The sequence below is a fragment of the Typopeltis vanoorti genome, chromosome 3, assembly GCF_054136105.1.
Source record: "Typopeltis vanoorti isolate ZY-2024b chromosome 3, IOZ_Tvanoo_1.0, whole genome shotgun sequence".
Classification (NCBI taxonomy): domain Eukaryota; kingdom Metazoa; phylum Arthropoda; class Arachnida; order Uropygi; family Thelyphonidae; genus Typopeltis; species Typopeltis vanoorti.
Window position 1 is genome coordinate 68,291,908 of NC_143551.1, and position 18,093 is coordinate 68,310,000.

General features: G+C 35.9%; 1 protein-coding gene across 1 annotated transcript in view; it reads right to left on the bottom strand.

Annotated features, from left to right (window-relative positions):
- Nucleotides 1–16,508, bottom strand: part of LOC150108236 (ski oncogene-like) — a 124,085-nt gene extending 107,577 nt beyond the window's left edge. The window contains exon 1 of the mRNA XM_090415689.1: nucleotides 15,226–16,508. Coding sequence (XP_090271815.1) covers nucleotides 15,226–16,176 — 951 coding nt within the window. The 5' untranslated portion in view covers nucleotides 16,177–16,508. The remainder of the gene's footprint in view (nucleotides 1–15,225) is intronic.
- Nucleotides 16,509–18,093: the final 1,585 nt, after the last annotated feature.

Below are 18,093 nucleotides of genomic sequence, written 5' to 3' on the forward strand. Positions count from 1 at the left end.
TCATTTTGTCTCTTTTCAAGGCCTTGATATGATCACACCTGCAGTACTGTGCACAAATTTGGTCTCCTGGGTTCCAAAGGAATAAAAAAGCTGTGGAAAGGCTGATACCGGGATTATCGAATGTAGATTATGAGTATGTGGACTGCTGACACTAGTTGAGAGAAGACAGAGGAGTGATATGATAGAGGTCTATAAACTTCTGAGAGGACACTATAGGATATCAGTTGATAAAAATTTTTATTATTTGGAAGGTGGGAAGAGAACAAGGGGTCATCCAAGGAAGTTAAGTTTGCATAAAATTATGAAAGGGTTAAGAGCTATATTTTTCTCTCACAAAGCAGTTAGCAAATAAGTGGAACAGTTTGCCTGAAGTAGTGAGTGCATCTAATATGAATGAGTTTAAGATAAAGTATAACGGCTGGCACGGGTGACATATAGCCTCACTCAATTAGTCCTCGTCTTCCTGGCAGTCTAATAATAATAATCTTTCTGGTAAGAGACCAGACCAAATGTGCATTATTAAGCTGATCTTGTTAAGGAGAGAAGTAATTTGCTTTGATCATTATGTAAAAGTTGGAGGAAAAGAATGATGGTAAGAGTTTGGCTTTATCTTGATATTACAATGGTAACAGATGGATATGAGAGAAAAGTGATGCACAGAAAAGAAGAAATGTTCATGACTGGCAAGAGACCAAAAAAGGCATGACTGTCATGTAAGCAGCAGACAAGCTTCTACACTTGGTGCTTTCAAAGCCAGAAATGGATTTGGGATATTATTTTTGCAGCTGTTGCCAGTTATAGTGTAGGATGGATGTGAATCTGGAGTTTCTGTTATGACACTTGTGGTATGCTTAATATTTGCTTGCATGATAAGAACCAAAACTTAGACAGTGGGCAGTGCTTTTGAATGGAATGAGAGATGATAGTTTCCATTCCATCAGAATTATTTTAGTAAGAACAAGTTTGGATCAGGAAAAGATCAGACTATGAAAACAATAAGTAGGAATCATGAAGAGCACTGAAATTTGAGACTACAGTAATGCTAAAGGACATGAGACAGAGTGGCTGGGTGAAGAGCATTCTGTGTAACAGGAATGCTTGGACAAAGTAATGGTCTGGTTTACTAGGATAGCTGAACATCCACAGTATATTTGAAAAAAGGAAACTGTTTGGGAAGATGATCATCTATATAGGTAGGTGGACAATTTGTATCTTCTCTGCCTAAGATTAAAAAAAAAGAAAAGAGAATTTCCTGCTTTGATATTCTCTGGCACAGGAAAGCAAATATGACAAATACACCACTCTTGTGATAAAAGGACTCGTGCAGTATGCTGGTTTGAATATAGGTGGACAGTTGTTAGTGCAATCATCAGCTGAGGGTCTGTTGAAAATAGGTCAAGTTTAGATGTGGTGCACATTGTTTACATTAAGGACCACAAATGTTGGTGCAGATGATATGGAAATGTTTCTTTGTATGATTTTTCTCATTTGTTAGCTTTTTTTTTTAATTAGAAATCTATTAATCTTAATCCTCTAACAACAGTACACATTGCTCAAATATGTCTCAAATTCATGTTATTCAGATTTATATACTGAATCCATGCCTCTCCCATTACAAAAGCTCCCAAAGATGATCAGATTCAAAACGAAATTATTCAAAATATAGTTACATTCAAAAAATTGACCTTTTGATTTCCCTATTAAACTTTTATAGTACAGCTTTCTTTTGCTGTGTGAAAAAAATTGTCCCTATTTCAGCATCAAACTGATTATTTTGAGGGAAACTATTCAACTGTTAAAATTAGTGATGTTGAGAATTGTTCACTGCATGCATGCAAAGTACACAATGAAATCTATTACATAAATGTAACAATCTTCAAAACTTTTGACTATCTCTTTGAGGACAAAGCAATCTTCTTCTTTCGCTGTGCCTTATCCCGTGTTAAACGTGGTGGGCATTCCCATCTTTAATCTTCTTCCAGATTCTCCTGTCCAGAGCATCTTCCCGACTCCATCCTTTCTCCCTAAGATCCTCTGCCACCTTATCCCTCAATCTGAGTTTGGGCCTGCCTCTTTTCCTCCTTCCCTCCACACGCTCCACTTGTTTACCAACATACTCCTCACTCCTTCTCTCTACATGACCGAACCACCTCAGCCTGCTTTGTTGTACCTTCTTACCGATCGGTCCCACCTTGATCATCCCTCTGATGTAGTCATTCCTTATCCTGTCCTTTGTCACACCACTCATCCATCTCCATCTTCCTCTCCTGTGCCTTTGTTATAGGCTACATCTCCGTGCCATGAAGCATCGCTGGCCTCACCACCATCTTATACAGCTTTCTTTTCATCTTACAACTCACTCTCTTGTCACACAGGACCCCGCTCATCTTCCTCCAGTTCATCCAGCCGCATGTTATTCGGTGCTGTATTTCCTCATCCAGGTCACCGTTCCTCTCGACGACCGACCCAAGGTACTTGAATTTCTTCCCTGAGGTTATCCTTTCACCCTGGAGTCGTATGATCATATCCTCGTTACTACCCATTGACATATATTTGGTCTTTACCCGGTTAATTTCCATGCCTCTCTCTCCTCCAATACCTTTCTCCACTCTTCCAGGGTCTTTTCAAGCTTCTCTCGGGATGATTTGCAGAGAACAATATCATCGGCAAACATCATGCTCCCTGGTGCCTCCTTCTTGACGTCCTCCACTAGTACATCCATGACCAGATCAAAGAGGTAGGGGCTCTGAGTTGATCCCTGATGGAGCCCTATGACAATGGGGAACCCCTCTGTCATGCTGCCACTAGACCTGACCTGAGTTTTCGCTCTCTCATAATCTCCTTCACCAACCTCACGTACTTTTCCGACACTCCCTTCTTCCTCATACACCTCCATACCTCCTGTCTGGCCACTCTGTCGTATGCCTTTTCCAGGTCTATAAACACCATATGTAGTTCCACTTGCATCTCCCTATATTTCTCAATCAATTGCCTTAGTGCAAATATTGCATCCGTTGTCCCTCTTCCTAGCATAAATCCAAACTACTCCTCACCAATTTTTGTTTCCTGCCGTATCCTTCCTTCAATTACTCTTTCCCATATCTTCAACATGTGTGACATCAGCTTGATCCCTCTATAGTTGCCACAATCTTGAACATCTCCTTTTCCATTGTAGATTGGGACGAGAATGCTTTTCCTCCATTCCTCTGGTATCTTTTCCTGTTGGGCTATTTTCCTCATCAGATCCCATAACATGCCTATGCCCTCGCTGCTCAAGCTTCTCCAGGTATCTGGTCCTCCCCCACAGTCTTTCCATTCTTCATTTATCTCAGTGCCCAATACACTTCCTCTGTGCTTATGTCCTGCACCGATTCTTTGTTTGCCTCTCTATCCTCACACCTCTCTCTTGGATTCTCCTCATTTAGTAGATTACGAAAATATTCTTCCCATCTTCCTATGATTGCGTCCTCCTCTTGTAGTACTACTCCTGTGGCTTCCTTTATCTGCTAAACTGATGTTATGTCTTTCGAGGCCTTATCTCTAGCTTTCGCTATTCTCAACAACTTAGCAATAAAGGTCATAAAGAAAATCAGAGCTAAATAAAATGAAAATTAATTCCTTAAAATTGAGATTAAAAGACACATGTACAAGATATCAATGATTTGAAGAAAAGAGGAATAGAAAACTGGACAAAAAAACTGGGAGGCAGAAAAATTTGAAAACAATCAGACTTAGAAAACTCAAAAATTGGAAAGATTCAAGAAAATAAAATTTCAAAACAGTTTGGGATTTTATTAATATTATTTTATAATTCTCACATTTTATAATAAAGTGACAGAAAAATTGGATAACAAAAATGATTACACCATAATACTGCTAGACTTTGCAAAGGCATTTGACAGAATATTACAAATGGGAAACTTGCATAAGTTGGAACAAATGGAAATGGATAAGAAGCTAATGGCATAGATTGGGGGGAGGGGGTTGCTGACAGACAGCACAGAGTAATATTTAGTGGAGAAGAATTGAGACAAACGAGGGCCACTAGTGGAGTTTCTCAGGGCTCTCTATACTAGAGCCACTACTCTTTGATTTGTACATTAATGATACAAGAAATGATTTAAAGGTGATATTCAGTTGTATGTATGCAGATGATGCAAAATTATGGTGGGAACAATAGCACATAAAGGTGATGCAGATATCCTTCAGGATGATTTAAATAAATTGCAATGTGGGAAAAGGATAACGGTGATCAATTTAATGTTACAAAATGTAAGGTTATTCACTTTAGGATGAAAAGATCACATACCTTATATCATATTGATGGTACTGGATTGCAACAAATTGAAAAGGTTAGAGGCTCAAAGAGTGACGGTGGACAGAGAGTTGGATTTCAGAGGGCATATTGCAAAAGTTGGCAAAATAGCCCAAAGAATTACTTGGATATTGAAGAACACATTGACAAGTAAAGATAAGAAAGTTATTATTGTTCTTTATAAGGCTATGATTCAGCCACGTCTTGATTACGGCATGCAGATTTGGTCACCTGGATTTCTTGGGGATCAGGAGGTGGTGATGGAGATTCTGAGATGAGTGCATTCCATACACCTGTTACCAAGTTGGTGACAGGTATATACAATGCACCTTATGAGAATAGATTGAAGGTGTGCGAGATGTTGAGTTTAGTTGATGAGCGGACATAATAGGAACTTATAAGTTACTACAGAGATTCTATAAGATTGGCACAAAAGAAATTTTTCTGTACATGACAAGTAAATGACAGACAAGGGGGCACCCCCCCCACACACACACACATACACAGAGAAGCTGTGTAAGTGTGGTTAGTAAGGGTGTGTAAACTAGATTTTTTCCTTATAGAGCGGTGAATGAATGGAATGGTGAGTGAGCTGTGAGTGCCAACAGTGAATGAGTTTAAGGAGAGGGATAATAAGTATCATATGAATAATGGTTATTATGGATCTCCTGCAATGAACCTTCTGACTCAATAAAGATACCCATATAATAATAATAATGATAATAATAATACAGCAGCATCTTCATGGAGTATGGAGACTCATAGTGAGAGGCCCACACCAGCTATCATTCACATAATTCTTATCATACTTCTTACTGAACTCAATCTGCTGACAAAGCACTCATAACTTCCTCTACACACATTCACCAAGCAAAACATCTAGCCCTCACTCCCTTGCTAACCACATTCTTAATGCAATTTCCAGGTTGACCCTGTGTTGTCTCCCTTTTTTTTGTCATGTGTTGAAAAATTTCTTCTGCAATGCTAGAAAATCCATTTAACTTATATACAGGCAGTCAGTCCCTAGGTCATGAACGAGATACGTTCCTGAGAACGTCTTTAAGTTGGATTTGTATGTAACTCAGATTCCTGATGAACAGCGCATATGCAGTAATAATAATAATACTATAATGGCTCATATGAGGCAATAATAATAGCATAATGCTGTAATAATAATAATAATAATAATACCCTTGTACTGTAATAATAAGTTACAGAAACTGTTGTGCTCTTTCTTTTAATTCAAACAAACAGAACATAAAAACAAAATGCATACAAAAAGTTTAGATAGGAGAAATTTCAAAACAGAATATTAAAGGTTGCATCAATGTCTTGCTAACTGGAAGGGGCATTTCTGAGATAAGAAAGTAGGCTAACATTAATCGAAAGATGAGGATGGACCTGGTGCTGGAGAATCAGAATCTGATTCTGTTTCACAAGCAGAATTTTAAAGGGAATTTTCTTTTACGAACAACAACGTTCCACAGCACGAATGAAACAGTTCAATAACCAATCTTAAAACATGGCAAGTGTGACCCAGGCCTTTAAATTTGACTTCCAAATAACAGGAACAGTTGCTTTAATAATGCGGTTTGTTTACATGTGCAAAAGAAACTAGTTCCCGAATTATTAATTTAATTATTAATTATTCTTATAAGGAGCCTTGGGAGCCCATTCGTAAGTACGGAATGCAGTAAGTCGGCTTGTCCGTAACCCGAGGACCACCTGTATGTATATACAGGCGGTCCTTTCTTTTTTTTTTTTTTTTTCCCTTTTCTATCATCCAATTTTTGTAACTTAGAAATATTTCATCTACCCTCATATGCAACATTCCACAGATATGTCATCACTTTGGTCACTCACCTCTGGTATACACCACTTCCTCATTCCCTCAAAAAAAAAAAAAAACTGAATCTGTATACAGTAATTTGGATGTAGATGTATCACAAAGGCTTTATAAAGAGGAATAATAACCTCCTCATGTCTACAGATCAGTGCATTCTTCAACATTTATAAGTGATTCTATGAGCTATTGTGCCCAATATTGTGTTATGCCTTCTGAACTTCAAATGCTTGTCTACCATCATCTCAGAGCACAAAACTTTGCACTTTGCCACATTAAATTGGTAAATATTATGCCTTGCCCATATTACCAATTTATTTAAGTATATCTTACAGGATCTCCACATTATCTTCATTAACTATTGCTCTATCAATTCTTCAAAAATAAAAAATAAAAATAATTCTTCAAAAAACAATTCTAATAATTGTAACTTATTAATAAGTTAATTATTAATTACCATTTATTTCTAATATCGTCAATCCATAACAGCAGCTCAAGTTTTGTAGCACATTTCAAGTCACAAGCCTTCTACTTGATTTTACTCCTCCATACACTAATTTTTTACCATAGCCAGTTTCAATTAGGGGGTGCTTAAGGGTCGAAGCTGTATAACTGAGAGGAGACCTCCACATAGCCTTTAAAGGAATGCAGAGAACCGACCAGGGCTTCGGACCTAATGTCCAATCCTCACCTTCTCCTGGTGTACCCTGTTGGGTATCTACCTTTAAGTATTTAACTGAATACTTAAAGTGTCTCTTATTAGAGCCTATTATAAAGCCGATTTCGATAAATCATTTACCGACTTCAAAAACATATACATCTAGTAGCAGAACAGTATACAGAATGATGAAAACAGAACAAAATATGGAATAATGGTACAACATGACAAAATTTATGCCGGCTGGGGCATCACCCAGTTAAACAAGGGCCCCCGTTGTTTTTGCCAGGGAACCAGGGCGAACAGTGAAAAGTCAGCTACCGGAACAAATCTGAAAACACACGACAACTCAACATCAACAGAGTTTCTTGTTGGGTTATCAACATAAAAAGCCTGAATGGCAAAGAAATTGAGCTAACTGAGGAATTAGATAGGTACCAGATCGACATAATAGGGGTGACTGAAACAAAAAAAGACAAAAACTGGTGAGATCTTTCTGAGCAATAAATACAAAATGTTATATTCAGGTAATGACAATCAAGGAAAAGAACGGGTAGCCATGGCATTCAACACAAAATACGAGGCTAATATTTTTGAATGGCAGCAGTCTCAAGTAGAGTAATGTGGACAAATATGAGAATGGGGAACTGGACAATGAGACTTATTTGTGCCTATGGTCCTACAGAAGGTTCTACTAAGGTAGAAGTGGAGGAATTTTTTGAGGCTTTAGAAAAAAGCAACTGACACAATGAAAAAGGAAAAGTTGTTCCTTGTTGGGGATCTAAATAGCAGAGTAGGAAATGATTGTCAGACATACAAAAATATTTTGAGAAAATTTGGAGAAAACAGCAAAGCTAATAATAATGGCAAATATCTGTTGAATTTCTGCTCAGGACATGGACTAGTTATTACTAACACCATGTTCCAACATAAAAATGTGCACAAATTCACATGGAGAGAAGAGGCAAGGAATAAGAAAAGTCTTATTGACTATGTTCTTGTTGATAGTGATGTTTTCTCCTGGTGCAGGACACCAGAGTGTACAGAGGATTTGAAATTGGAAGTGATCACTATTTAGTCTTGAGCAGGAAAAAAGTGAATTTCATACTGAAAAGAATAACATGTAAAAAAGTTTTGAAAGCGAATAAAAGTTGAGCAGCTCTCAGATGTGAACTGTACACTAAAATACACAAAGATTATTGAACAAAAAATTAAAGAGTTTGAGAACAGCAACAAAACCTTGGAGATTCAGTGGCAAGCCTTGAAGAAAACCCTGATTGATTCAGCTAGAGAGGCATGTGGTGAGGTTGTCTGCAAGGATAGAAAAATTAGAACTCCCTGGTGGACACAGGAAGTGAAAGAGGCAGTGAAGGAAAAGAAGAAAGCATATCAAAAGTTCCTGGCAAATAAGTCAGCTTGTGCTCTTAGAGAATACAGAGACAAATGTAAGAAAGCTAAACACTGTGTAAAACTAGCTAAAGAAAGTCATGGGAGGAGTTTGAAAAGAGCATAGAAAATAAATATGAAGGTGGCGGCAAAATATTCTGGAGGTTGTTGAAGAAGCCTAGGAATGGAGGAAAGAGTGCTGTAAAAGGAGTTCGAGATGATAAAGGTGACATGAAAACTGATGAAAAAGATATCCTTGAAGTATGGAGTAAGTACTTCGAAAAATTGCTAAATGAAACAAGCAGTGATAGCACAGTGGTAAAAAACACTCAACAGGCATACAGTCAGGAATACATATCCATACTTGAAGTAGAAAAAGCAATCAAAGGCTTGAAATGTGGAAAGGCAGCAGGAGTAGATGATATTCGACCAGAAATGCTGATTTACGGTGGTATAAAAATCTTACAGTGGCTGCACTGTATAGTTCAGAATGCCTGGACAGAGGGACAAATTCCTGATGATTGGAGTAGAGATCTCATAGTACCATATATAAAAAGGGAACTAAAACTAAATGTGAGAATTACAGATGTATTTCCCTACTGAGTGTTCCTGGTAAGATATACACAAGTATACTTCAGAAACAGTTGAGAAGAATTGTGGAAGAAAAGCTTGGTGAAGAACAAGCTGGATTCAGGTGAAATAGATGCTGTCAGGATCAGATCTTCACTTTACGACAAATAGTGGAGAAAGCATCGGAATATAACAAAGATCTGTATTTAAGTTTTGTTGATTTGGAAAAGGCATATGACAGGGTGCCAAGAGAGAAGCTATTCAATACACTACAATTATATGGTGTAAATGGGGCATTATATCAAGCAATACTTAGTCTTTATTTGAGTTGTAAGTCAGCAGTTAGAATTGAAGGAAGTATAGGAAGATGGTTTAATGTTAAATCTGGTGTAAGACAAGGATGTATATTATCCCCTCTGTTACTCATTATCTATATGGATCACATTATGAAGGAAAGTGGTATTAAACATGATATCAAAATTGGAGATGTTAATGTCAGCTCTTTGCTTTATGTGGATGATGTTATACTTCTAAATAAATCCACTACTAGTCTGCAAGATTCACTGACTAAATTGAATAACTGTTGTAATAGATATGATATGAAGGTCAGCAATAAAAAGACAAAGACAATGAAAATAGGCAGAATCATTGAAAATGTCAACTGTGTTGTGAATGGAGAACCTGTGGAACAAGTAAAACATTTCAGCTACTTAGGCACGATTTTTACTGAAGATGGTAAATTAAATATAGAAATAGACAACTGAATCAACAAAGGTGGTATGGTAGGAAGTCAATTGAATAAATTCATATGGAATAAGAGAGAAATTAGTCGGACCACTAAATTAGCTGTATACAAGACAGTGTTCAAACCAGTTTTAACTTATGGATCTGAGAGCTGGGTCAGAAGTAAAACACTTGATCAAAGACTAGAGACTGCAGATATGAGAGTCCTGAGAAAGATTAGGGGCTTGAACAGATGGCATCAATGGCAATATCATATTAAAAGCGAGGATATTAGGAAAGAACTTGATATTGTCAGCATCCAGGAATGCTGAATGTTAGCAGAGCTAATCTCAGGTGGTATAGTCACTTAAAACAGAATGGGCGAGGAAAGATTACCAAAACAAGTGTTCTCTGCCAGGTTGGCTGGAAAACGACCCAGAGGAAGAGCAAGAAATAGGTGGATTGATACGGTACAAAGTGCCTTAGATGATTGAAATGTAAGATCTGATAATGTTGAAGTCTTGACAAGTAACAGACTGATTTGGAGGAAAATTGTAGATAGGAAGTTAGTACAAACTTGAAAGCAAAAGGTGTGGGACCAGAATATACTAAAAACTTGTGTGTCATCAACTAAAAACAATCAAGACATGCTTTCAAGACAAAATGGCTCAAGGAATTCAAGTGGTTGTGTTGTGAAGACAAAGTTATATTCTGTGATGTATAAAAAATATCTTTGAACTGCTAACAAAAACTCTAGATTACTACAAGATTTTCGAGGCCTTTTTTAAAATGGAGACATTTACATTTCATGAGACTTCAATTTTCATAAAAAAATGCTATGAATATATCTCTAGATGCTTTCCAAAAAAAGATGAATTCTACAATGTTTGAATACTTAAAGTGTAATTTATTAGAGCCTATTATAAAGCTGAATTCAATAAACCATTTACCAACTTCAAAAACATATACATCCAGTAGCAGAACAGTATCAAAATGGCATGAAATGTAAAGAATTTATGTCAGTTAATGCTGATGTCAAACAAAAATTAGTTAAGGAAATCAAAGATTCCATTAGTGAGTCTTCTAGATGCTTCTTCAGATAGTTCAAATGAGGAAAAACTCTTCCATATGAGATACATAAATAAAAATTGGAAGAAGCATTTGTTTACAAATTATTCTCCAAAACTCAGCTGCAGTGCACTTTGATAGATGAGAGAGTGAAACGAACCAGTTCTTCATGGAAGATTAGTAATTGGTTAGCAGGCAGTGGAAGAGAAATAATATATAACATGCTGTAAAAAACAATATACATATATATTGCACCAAATTATACTATGGGCAAGTAAAATTTTTTTGTGACCAGTATATTTATGTGGTATTTCTGGAGCTCTGATTATAATGATAGAAAAATAAATGGATAAAGGATTAAAATAAAAATATAATTTCTTGTCAAGCATAATATATTTTGTAACCAGCAGAAAACTTTCTACAACTATCTCTGATCCAGAGTATTTTAATAATATGGTGACACTGTCTTTATACGTGTATATGGGAAAATACGATTCCTGATTTGGTATAATCTTAGTGTCTTCCTGGGTTTAGCTTCTACTGATTAGACCTCAATATGGTCAAAACTGGTCTGGGTAATGACTCTCCCCATAATGTTTTTACATTATGGGATACTGAGACAAGTGATGTGAAGTCAATAGCCTCTATATACAAGTAGATGTAGTTTTGATGATACATCATATGCAAGCTTATATTTGCTTATGCCTAGGTAAAGAATTAAAACAAGAATATAATTTCTTGGTATGTATAATATAAAGGTTATGGCGAGTTGCTAAGAGGAGAACTAACATCTACTTCATAATGTTGGAGGTTTAATGGATTTTTTACAACACTCAGAAAGGATTAAAAAGAATTTAATACTTCCTATATTTCGTCCTTAAACCTCCAACATTATGTCTTCACAGTAAGGACGAAATATAGGAAGTATTAAATTCTTTTTAATCCTTTCTGAGTGTTGTAAAAAATCCATTAAACCTCCAACATTATGTCTTCACAGCACTTAAGCCTCTATACACTAACATCTACTTCACATGAAATTAGAGAAGGAAAGCCAATTCTCCAAAGTAAGATTATCTTTGTGTTTTGGATAACTGGACTGCAGAAAACTAACCTTGAGATATAACCAAAAAAAGTTAGCATGGTGACTGGAATTGGAGAATGGTAAAAGGAGAAAGTGAAGGTAACAAAATGAGACAAGGAAATCTCAAGCATATTGTATAGAGCATTCAAGGTCTAGTAATCTCTGGCATGGAATGTCGAATCCGAAAAACACATATTTGCACTTCTTCATGGAAGAAATCATGCTCAAAATGTAATTAAGTTTCAATTCAGTGAAGAATAACAAGTCAGGCTTTGTAGGATGGTAGGTATTATGGACATCATTAATGTTTATGTTAAGGCCCTGAATGATGAGTGAAGTGAATGTTTTTTTTTTTAAATGCCATGAAAAAACTTTATACATTTTTTTCATGGCATATTTTTGTTGTTAAACAATTTACAAAATTAACCTAAGGTAACAAAGATTCTTCCTTTGCTTTTCTTATTCTGATGGTGTGGCATGAACCAACAAGGATTGCTATTTTTGTTTAGCGTGCAAAGCTATAACACTAAGAACAAAAAAGACATTTGCTAAATCTACCATAACACCAGAATCACTTGATGCAGTTATTTCAACTGATTTGGAATATGACATTACTATGAGTGATAAAAATAACTCTTAGCAGGCCAAAAGTCATTCAGATACAAAGCTCAAAGAAGAAATTTTTGTAGTGCCAGACACCAAAAATAACAGCAGACAAATTTGAAAAAATATGATTTAAATAATGCTTATATTATGGCCTACCATTGATGCACTAAGTCATTTTATGAAAGAGATGAATTTTCTTCCTAGCTTAAATCAAACATATATATATTATGTTGAAAGTTTTTCCACTTGGTTATACTATAAATTAAAGATGCCAAGAAATTATATTCTTGGTTTAATCCTTTACCAAGTGTAAGCAAACAAAAGTTTGCACGTGAAGTAACTTCATGACTGGGCAACTAGTATATAGACGCTAACAACTTCACATCACCTGCCTTAGTATCCCACAGTGCAAAGCATATATCCTTATGCCAAGAAATTATATTCTTGGTTTAAGTGTAAGCAAACAAAGTTTGCATGTGAAGTAACTTCACTACACTTGGATAAAGGATGAAACCAAGAATATAATTTCTTGGCATCTTTAATATATATATATATATATAGTATAAACAGCAAACAAAATAGGTATGAAAATGGTTACATTTTCAGAAAAAACGAACAGTGACAATGGGTATAAAGCCACCCATGCTACATTGCAAACATAAGTGGACCACCATAATTGTAATGCAGAATTAAAAATTAAAATATAAAACTAGTAGGCATGAACACTGAAAGCATAAGCTGCATCCTGAATGGAGATCCTATAGAACAAGTAAAACATTTCAGCTATTTAGGTGCAATTTTTAGTGAATATGGTAAATTAAATGGGAAATAGAACATAATTAGCTGGGATGGTATGTCAAGTAGTCAAATGAAATTTGGAATATGGAACAATACAGAAAAAATTAGGAAAGTGAAAAGATGGCGTTAATGGTAAAATCATATTCAACATGAAAAAATTGGGATGGAACATGGCTTGTGAGCATTCAGAAATTGTGTGTGCGCGCGCGTGTGCAGAACTAGTCTCAGGTAACTAACTAGGCAACTTATTCAGAATGGAGAAATGAAAGATTAGCAAAATATTTGCTTCATGCAGGGATGGCAGGAAAAAAGATTCAGAGAAGGCCAGGATCTAGGTGGATTGATGCAGTAAGTGCATTAGAAGACCAAAGTATAATCTGACAATATTCTATTTTAGACAGAACAGACTCACTTGGAGAGAAATTGTCATAACAGTAAATATAAAGCCACCAATGCTACACTGCAAATATTGCAAACATGATATTAGATTGTAAGAATTATGATGCAGAATCAGAAATTAAAAAAAAAAAAGTTTACTATGAAGAACACTGAAACATACTGGAGATCATAGATAGTTATAAGAATTGGGGGGTGGGGGTGGGGGGGAAACAGATAGCATCAATGGTGGAATCATTAAAAATGAGGGTATTAGGAACTTGACATTTTTAGCAATCAGGAATATGTGTGTGTGTGTGTGTGTGTGTGCAGAGCTAACTTCAGGTGATATGGTCCCTCAAGATTAAAAAGAATTAGCAAAACAGGCGATTCATGCAAAGATGGCAGAAAAATTCAGAAGAGATCTAGGTGGACTGATGCAGTAGAAAGTGTCTAAAAAGACTGAAATACAAAATCTGACAATATTCTGGTTCTTACAAAATGTATCATATGAGGATTCATAAATCAAGTGGCTAATATGGGAACCAAAACCAAATAAAATGAGCATTAAGTTACTAAACCCAACCATGAAACATGTTAAACTTTCAACATTCTGAGACTTTATAGCCCTTACTAATTTTTCCTAATATTCTTCCATGTTTTTTTTTTTTTTTTAGTTCTTCCTCTATCAAAATGTTTGATATTTTTGTATTTCCATATTTTAGATAATCCTAATTTTATTTAGTTTCAGTTTCCTTAAGCCATTATGTATTTAATCTATCCCATCCATTCACTTCTTCATACTAGTGTTGAATACTGTTATATAAACTGAGTGATCGGCCTGCTGGTTGGTAATGTAGATAGTCCCCTCCGTTCCTCCTTAACACTTAAGAGTTCAAAACTCATCATGGCATGATATTTATGCAAGTCTTGAGGTGGTGAATGATTTTTAATGCCTGGTACAAGTCCATTATATTGCACATCTGCAGTCTGAGATGAAATAAAAAAGTACCATGCCCGGTATCTAGTGGTACCATGTTAGACAATCAGGGAACCAGATTTGCTTACACCTGACCTAACCACAGTAGCAAATGTTTCATTGATTCACAAAAAACATTGGAACTATTTACTCAAAAGAATCCACTCAATAGAGAAACAGTAGTAATGTCTTAGACAGTATTTTCAAGATAGAAAAACTTAACTACGTCAAATGGTAAGGGAATTATTATGATTATATTTTAAATAACTAATTCTGAAATGTGATTTGCTGAAGCTTTAAAAAAAATGGGGGGAAAAAAAGGAACAAAAAAAGTCTTTCATGTCTTTCTAAATGTATATCACATCACTGGTATGAAATAATATTAATGCATATTATTATCAGTATGCATTAATAACTGTCTCTTCATACTAGTGTTGAATACTGTTATATAAACTGAGTGATCGGCCTGCTGGTTGGTAATGTAGATAGTCCCCTCCGTTCCTCCTTAAATTTTTAACATAGATGTCTATGTTAAAAATTTTCACATTAAGAACTAAGCATGATAAGCATAAAGTGTAAATTCTGTTCACGATGATGGTGTTGAATGAAAATATTTCCATTGTAAAATTATACATCATTACGATCTCAATGTTACTCTTTATCAAAAAAAAAAAAAAAAAGTTCAGCATGATGAATAAGATTAAAAAAGAAAACGTTTTAAGTATTATGATTTACTGTATTCGAATCTTATCTGATAAGGTAACTCTTACACATATATAAATGCATATATTACGCTGGATTTCCAAAAGAAACACGGACTTACCCGTTTTCTTTTATAATGTTGTGCGTAATTGTGTCTACATTTCATTTCACTCAAGTGTTCTCGTAGCTGTTCTATATTTTCTTGATACTTATCTAATAACACATAAGATCGCCAATTAAAGGAATCGAATCCCCAGTGACACGTGCGATTTTCTTTTGCACGATGAACATGGCAGACGAATTTCTGTGGTGTAAGCATGCTATGGCATTCCAAACATTCAATACACTGAGAAAATGCACCCGTGTATAGATCAGGTGTATAAATACCAGTACATCGACCAAAGCACTCATGGTAAACTTTGAACTGGAAGAGTTGCTTTTTCTCAGTTACGGGAGGACATACTTTGGGGGCACAGTTTTGAAGCAATGCTGAACACAGCCTTTCAGCATCTGTTTTTGTAATAAGTCCACAACTAGGAGCACTCATTGGCAAGATACCCGTCACTTTTAACACTTCAAGTTGTTCTGAATTACAACGTGAGCAGAAAATGTGTAAATCATCACAAATACTATTAATCTGTTGAAGACTAAATTCTCGGAGTACAGTATTTAGTATCTGGGGTAAACACAAACGTTTTTCGCCACCTACAACAAAGCACGAAATTGTTTCCCCTTCAAGTATGGTTTCTGATCTCTCACATCGACTTTGATCGGGAGGGGTGAAAAGAGGCGGCTGCTGTATAGGGAAAGGCGGAGGAGCAAGAAAGGGGTCATAGTCTACATACTTGCTACTAAGCTTTTTTACTTCGGTACTGCTAGGCACTCGCGGTACTACATTCGCTTTCTCTTTCGTTGCAACGTCCGTTACCATTTTGTCTGACGTTGACTCCCAAATGCCTATAAAGCTGTTAGGGCCATGCAAACTGGTGGTAGCCGCTGCCTGGTAGCTCTTTAACACCTTTTTCAAATGAGGCGTATATACTTGAGTCGACGTCTGATCCATACTGGTCATCCACCGTTCTCATATCTCGTGAAAAATCAGTCTCTTACATGAGTCTGTATCATTTTTATAACTGGCCAATCTTCCTAAACATCTCCTATGTCTGCCAGACTGAGCCTCGTCTAGAGTGTCTGGCTGGTAAGGACACGTACACACTCCCTCCACATTCCAAAGACTGTCGCTGCATAAAAGGTATATAATTCCAGCACTTACTCTTTCCGTCTCTTCAAAATCCTGTGTTTCACGGCACAACAGCAATGATGGCACTTCGTTTTACACAAAATGAACTTACTATTATGATGAATGTATCCTACATTTGTAAGCGAAATCCTTCGAAAACATGTCCTCTCAATTGCACCAGTTCACTTAACGCGTCTCTAGTTAGCTCTTGTTTATTGATCACGTGATTGCCAGACCGGTAAGCATGCAACCAGGCGACGGAGACAAGTCGACCTTGGAAGTGTCTGCAGTGCGACTGCGTATACATAATACATAACATGATAGGAGCTTTGCGTTCGTATTTACAGTCAGCGTAAACAGTTCAAGGTATTAGCAGGAAGACTATAGACTGCTTTTTTCTATTTTTAAAACTTGTCTTGAAATCTTGAAACTATATTTCCCCGTTTCCTTTTAGATCATTATGAATGATTATTAACACTTTGGTTCTCTTTTTATATTCTGCAAAGATAATGAAAGATGTATTTTACCCTTTAACAGCATGTCCCTTTAAACAATATACGTAGCAGTTCAAGGTTCGTTTGCAGTCGCTGTATATCTGTTGTGTCTATAGACCACCATAAACACAAGCAAAGGAACGTCGTTGCGTAACCAACAAATGCGTGGGATTTGGTTATAATACCAATGCTATGAAATGAAAAGTAACGCAGATTAGGCTATTTCCGTGTTTGTCACATTATCAAAAAACGCACCTTATCCTGTTTGGGGGGCGGAAGGAGGAGCAAGAGAATAAATATATAACTTAGTTTCACATGGTATAATAGTACTAAAGGTTATCTAGCCCTTCGATAATTATTAACGGATAGATTTTTACTAATACTGTACATAGTTCCATCTGGTTATAAGAAGCTTATTCAGTTCATGAACAGAATAAATGTTCAGACTACTAAAGAAGGATAAAATAAAGCTGAAAATGGAAAATCATGTCGTAAATTTTGATATTAGAGAGCAACAACATATCTGGTTGAAGTGATAAAAATGATTAGAGATAAAATATAATAAAACCATTTTCTACTTAATAAGATTTCTTTGAATTATTAACTATTGCGAACTAAATGTTCCAAAGATTTTGAAATTATTACGATGAAATACATTTCATCATGAATTCATTTATCGGAGCAATATTACCTGCTACAAATGCTACCTCCCGCTAGTAATCGTACTGCGTGTATCGAGTTGTTATTTACAATGATGCAACATTTCTGTTCTTCTCATATAATAAATTATATAACAAATCTTTACGTTATAAGCTATCGAGTCCTAATTGAGTTCTCAAATGCAGAACTCAATTAGGATCATTTGGTGGTGCCCCTATTTTAAGATAATTGGAGTTTGGAAATATATACTATTAAATTATATTAAAAATCAGGTAGGAGTTAAATGGATGAATAGAATCATTAATCAGGAGTTGCAAACAAAGAAAAAGTTGTGGAGAGAGAGAGAGTATAAAGAAAAGTATAAAGAAAAAGATGATTAGCATATTAGCAGTACAAGGCACAGGCAAGAAGGGTGACCTGTATGGTAAGAAAGACAAAAGCTACGAGTAATTATGAGAGAAAGCTAGCTCATGAGGCCAAAAGAAAACCTAAGAGTTCTTTCACTGTGTGGCAAGTAAAAGGAGGAATGACTATGGAAGGATGCTTTTTTAAAAAGTGCTGATCGTGGGGAAGTAACAGAAGCAAACCAAATAGT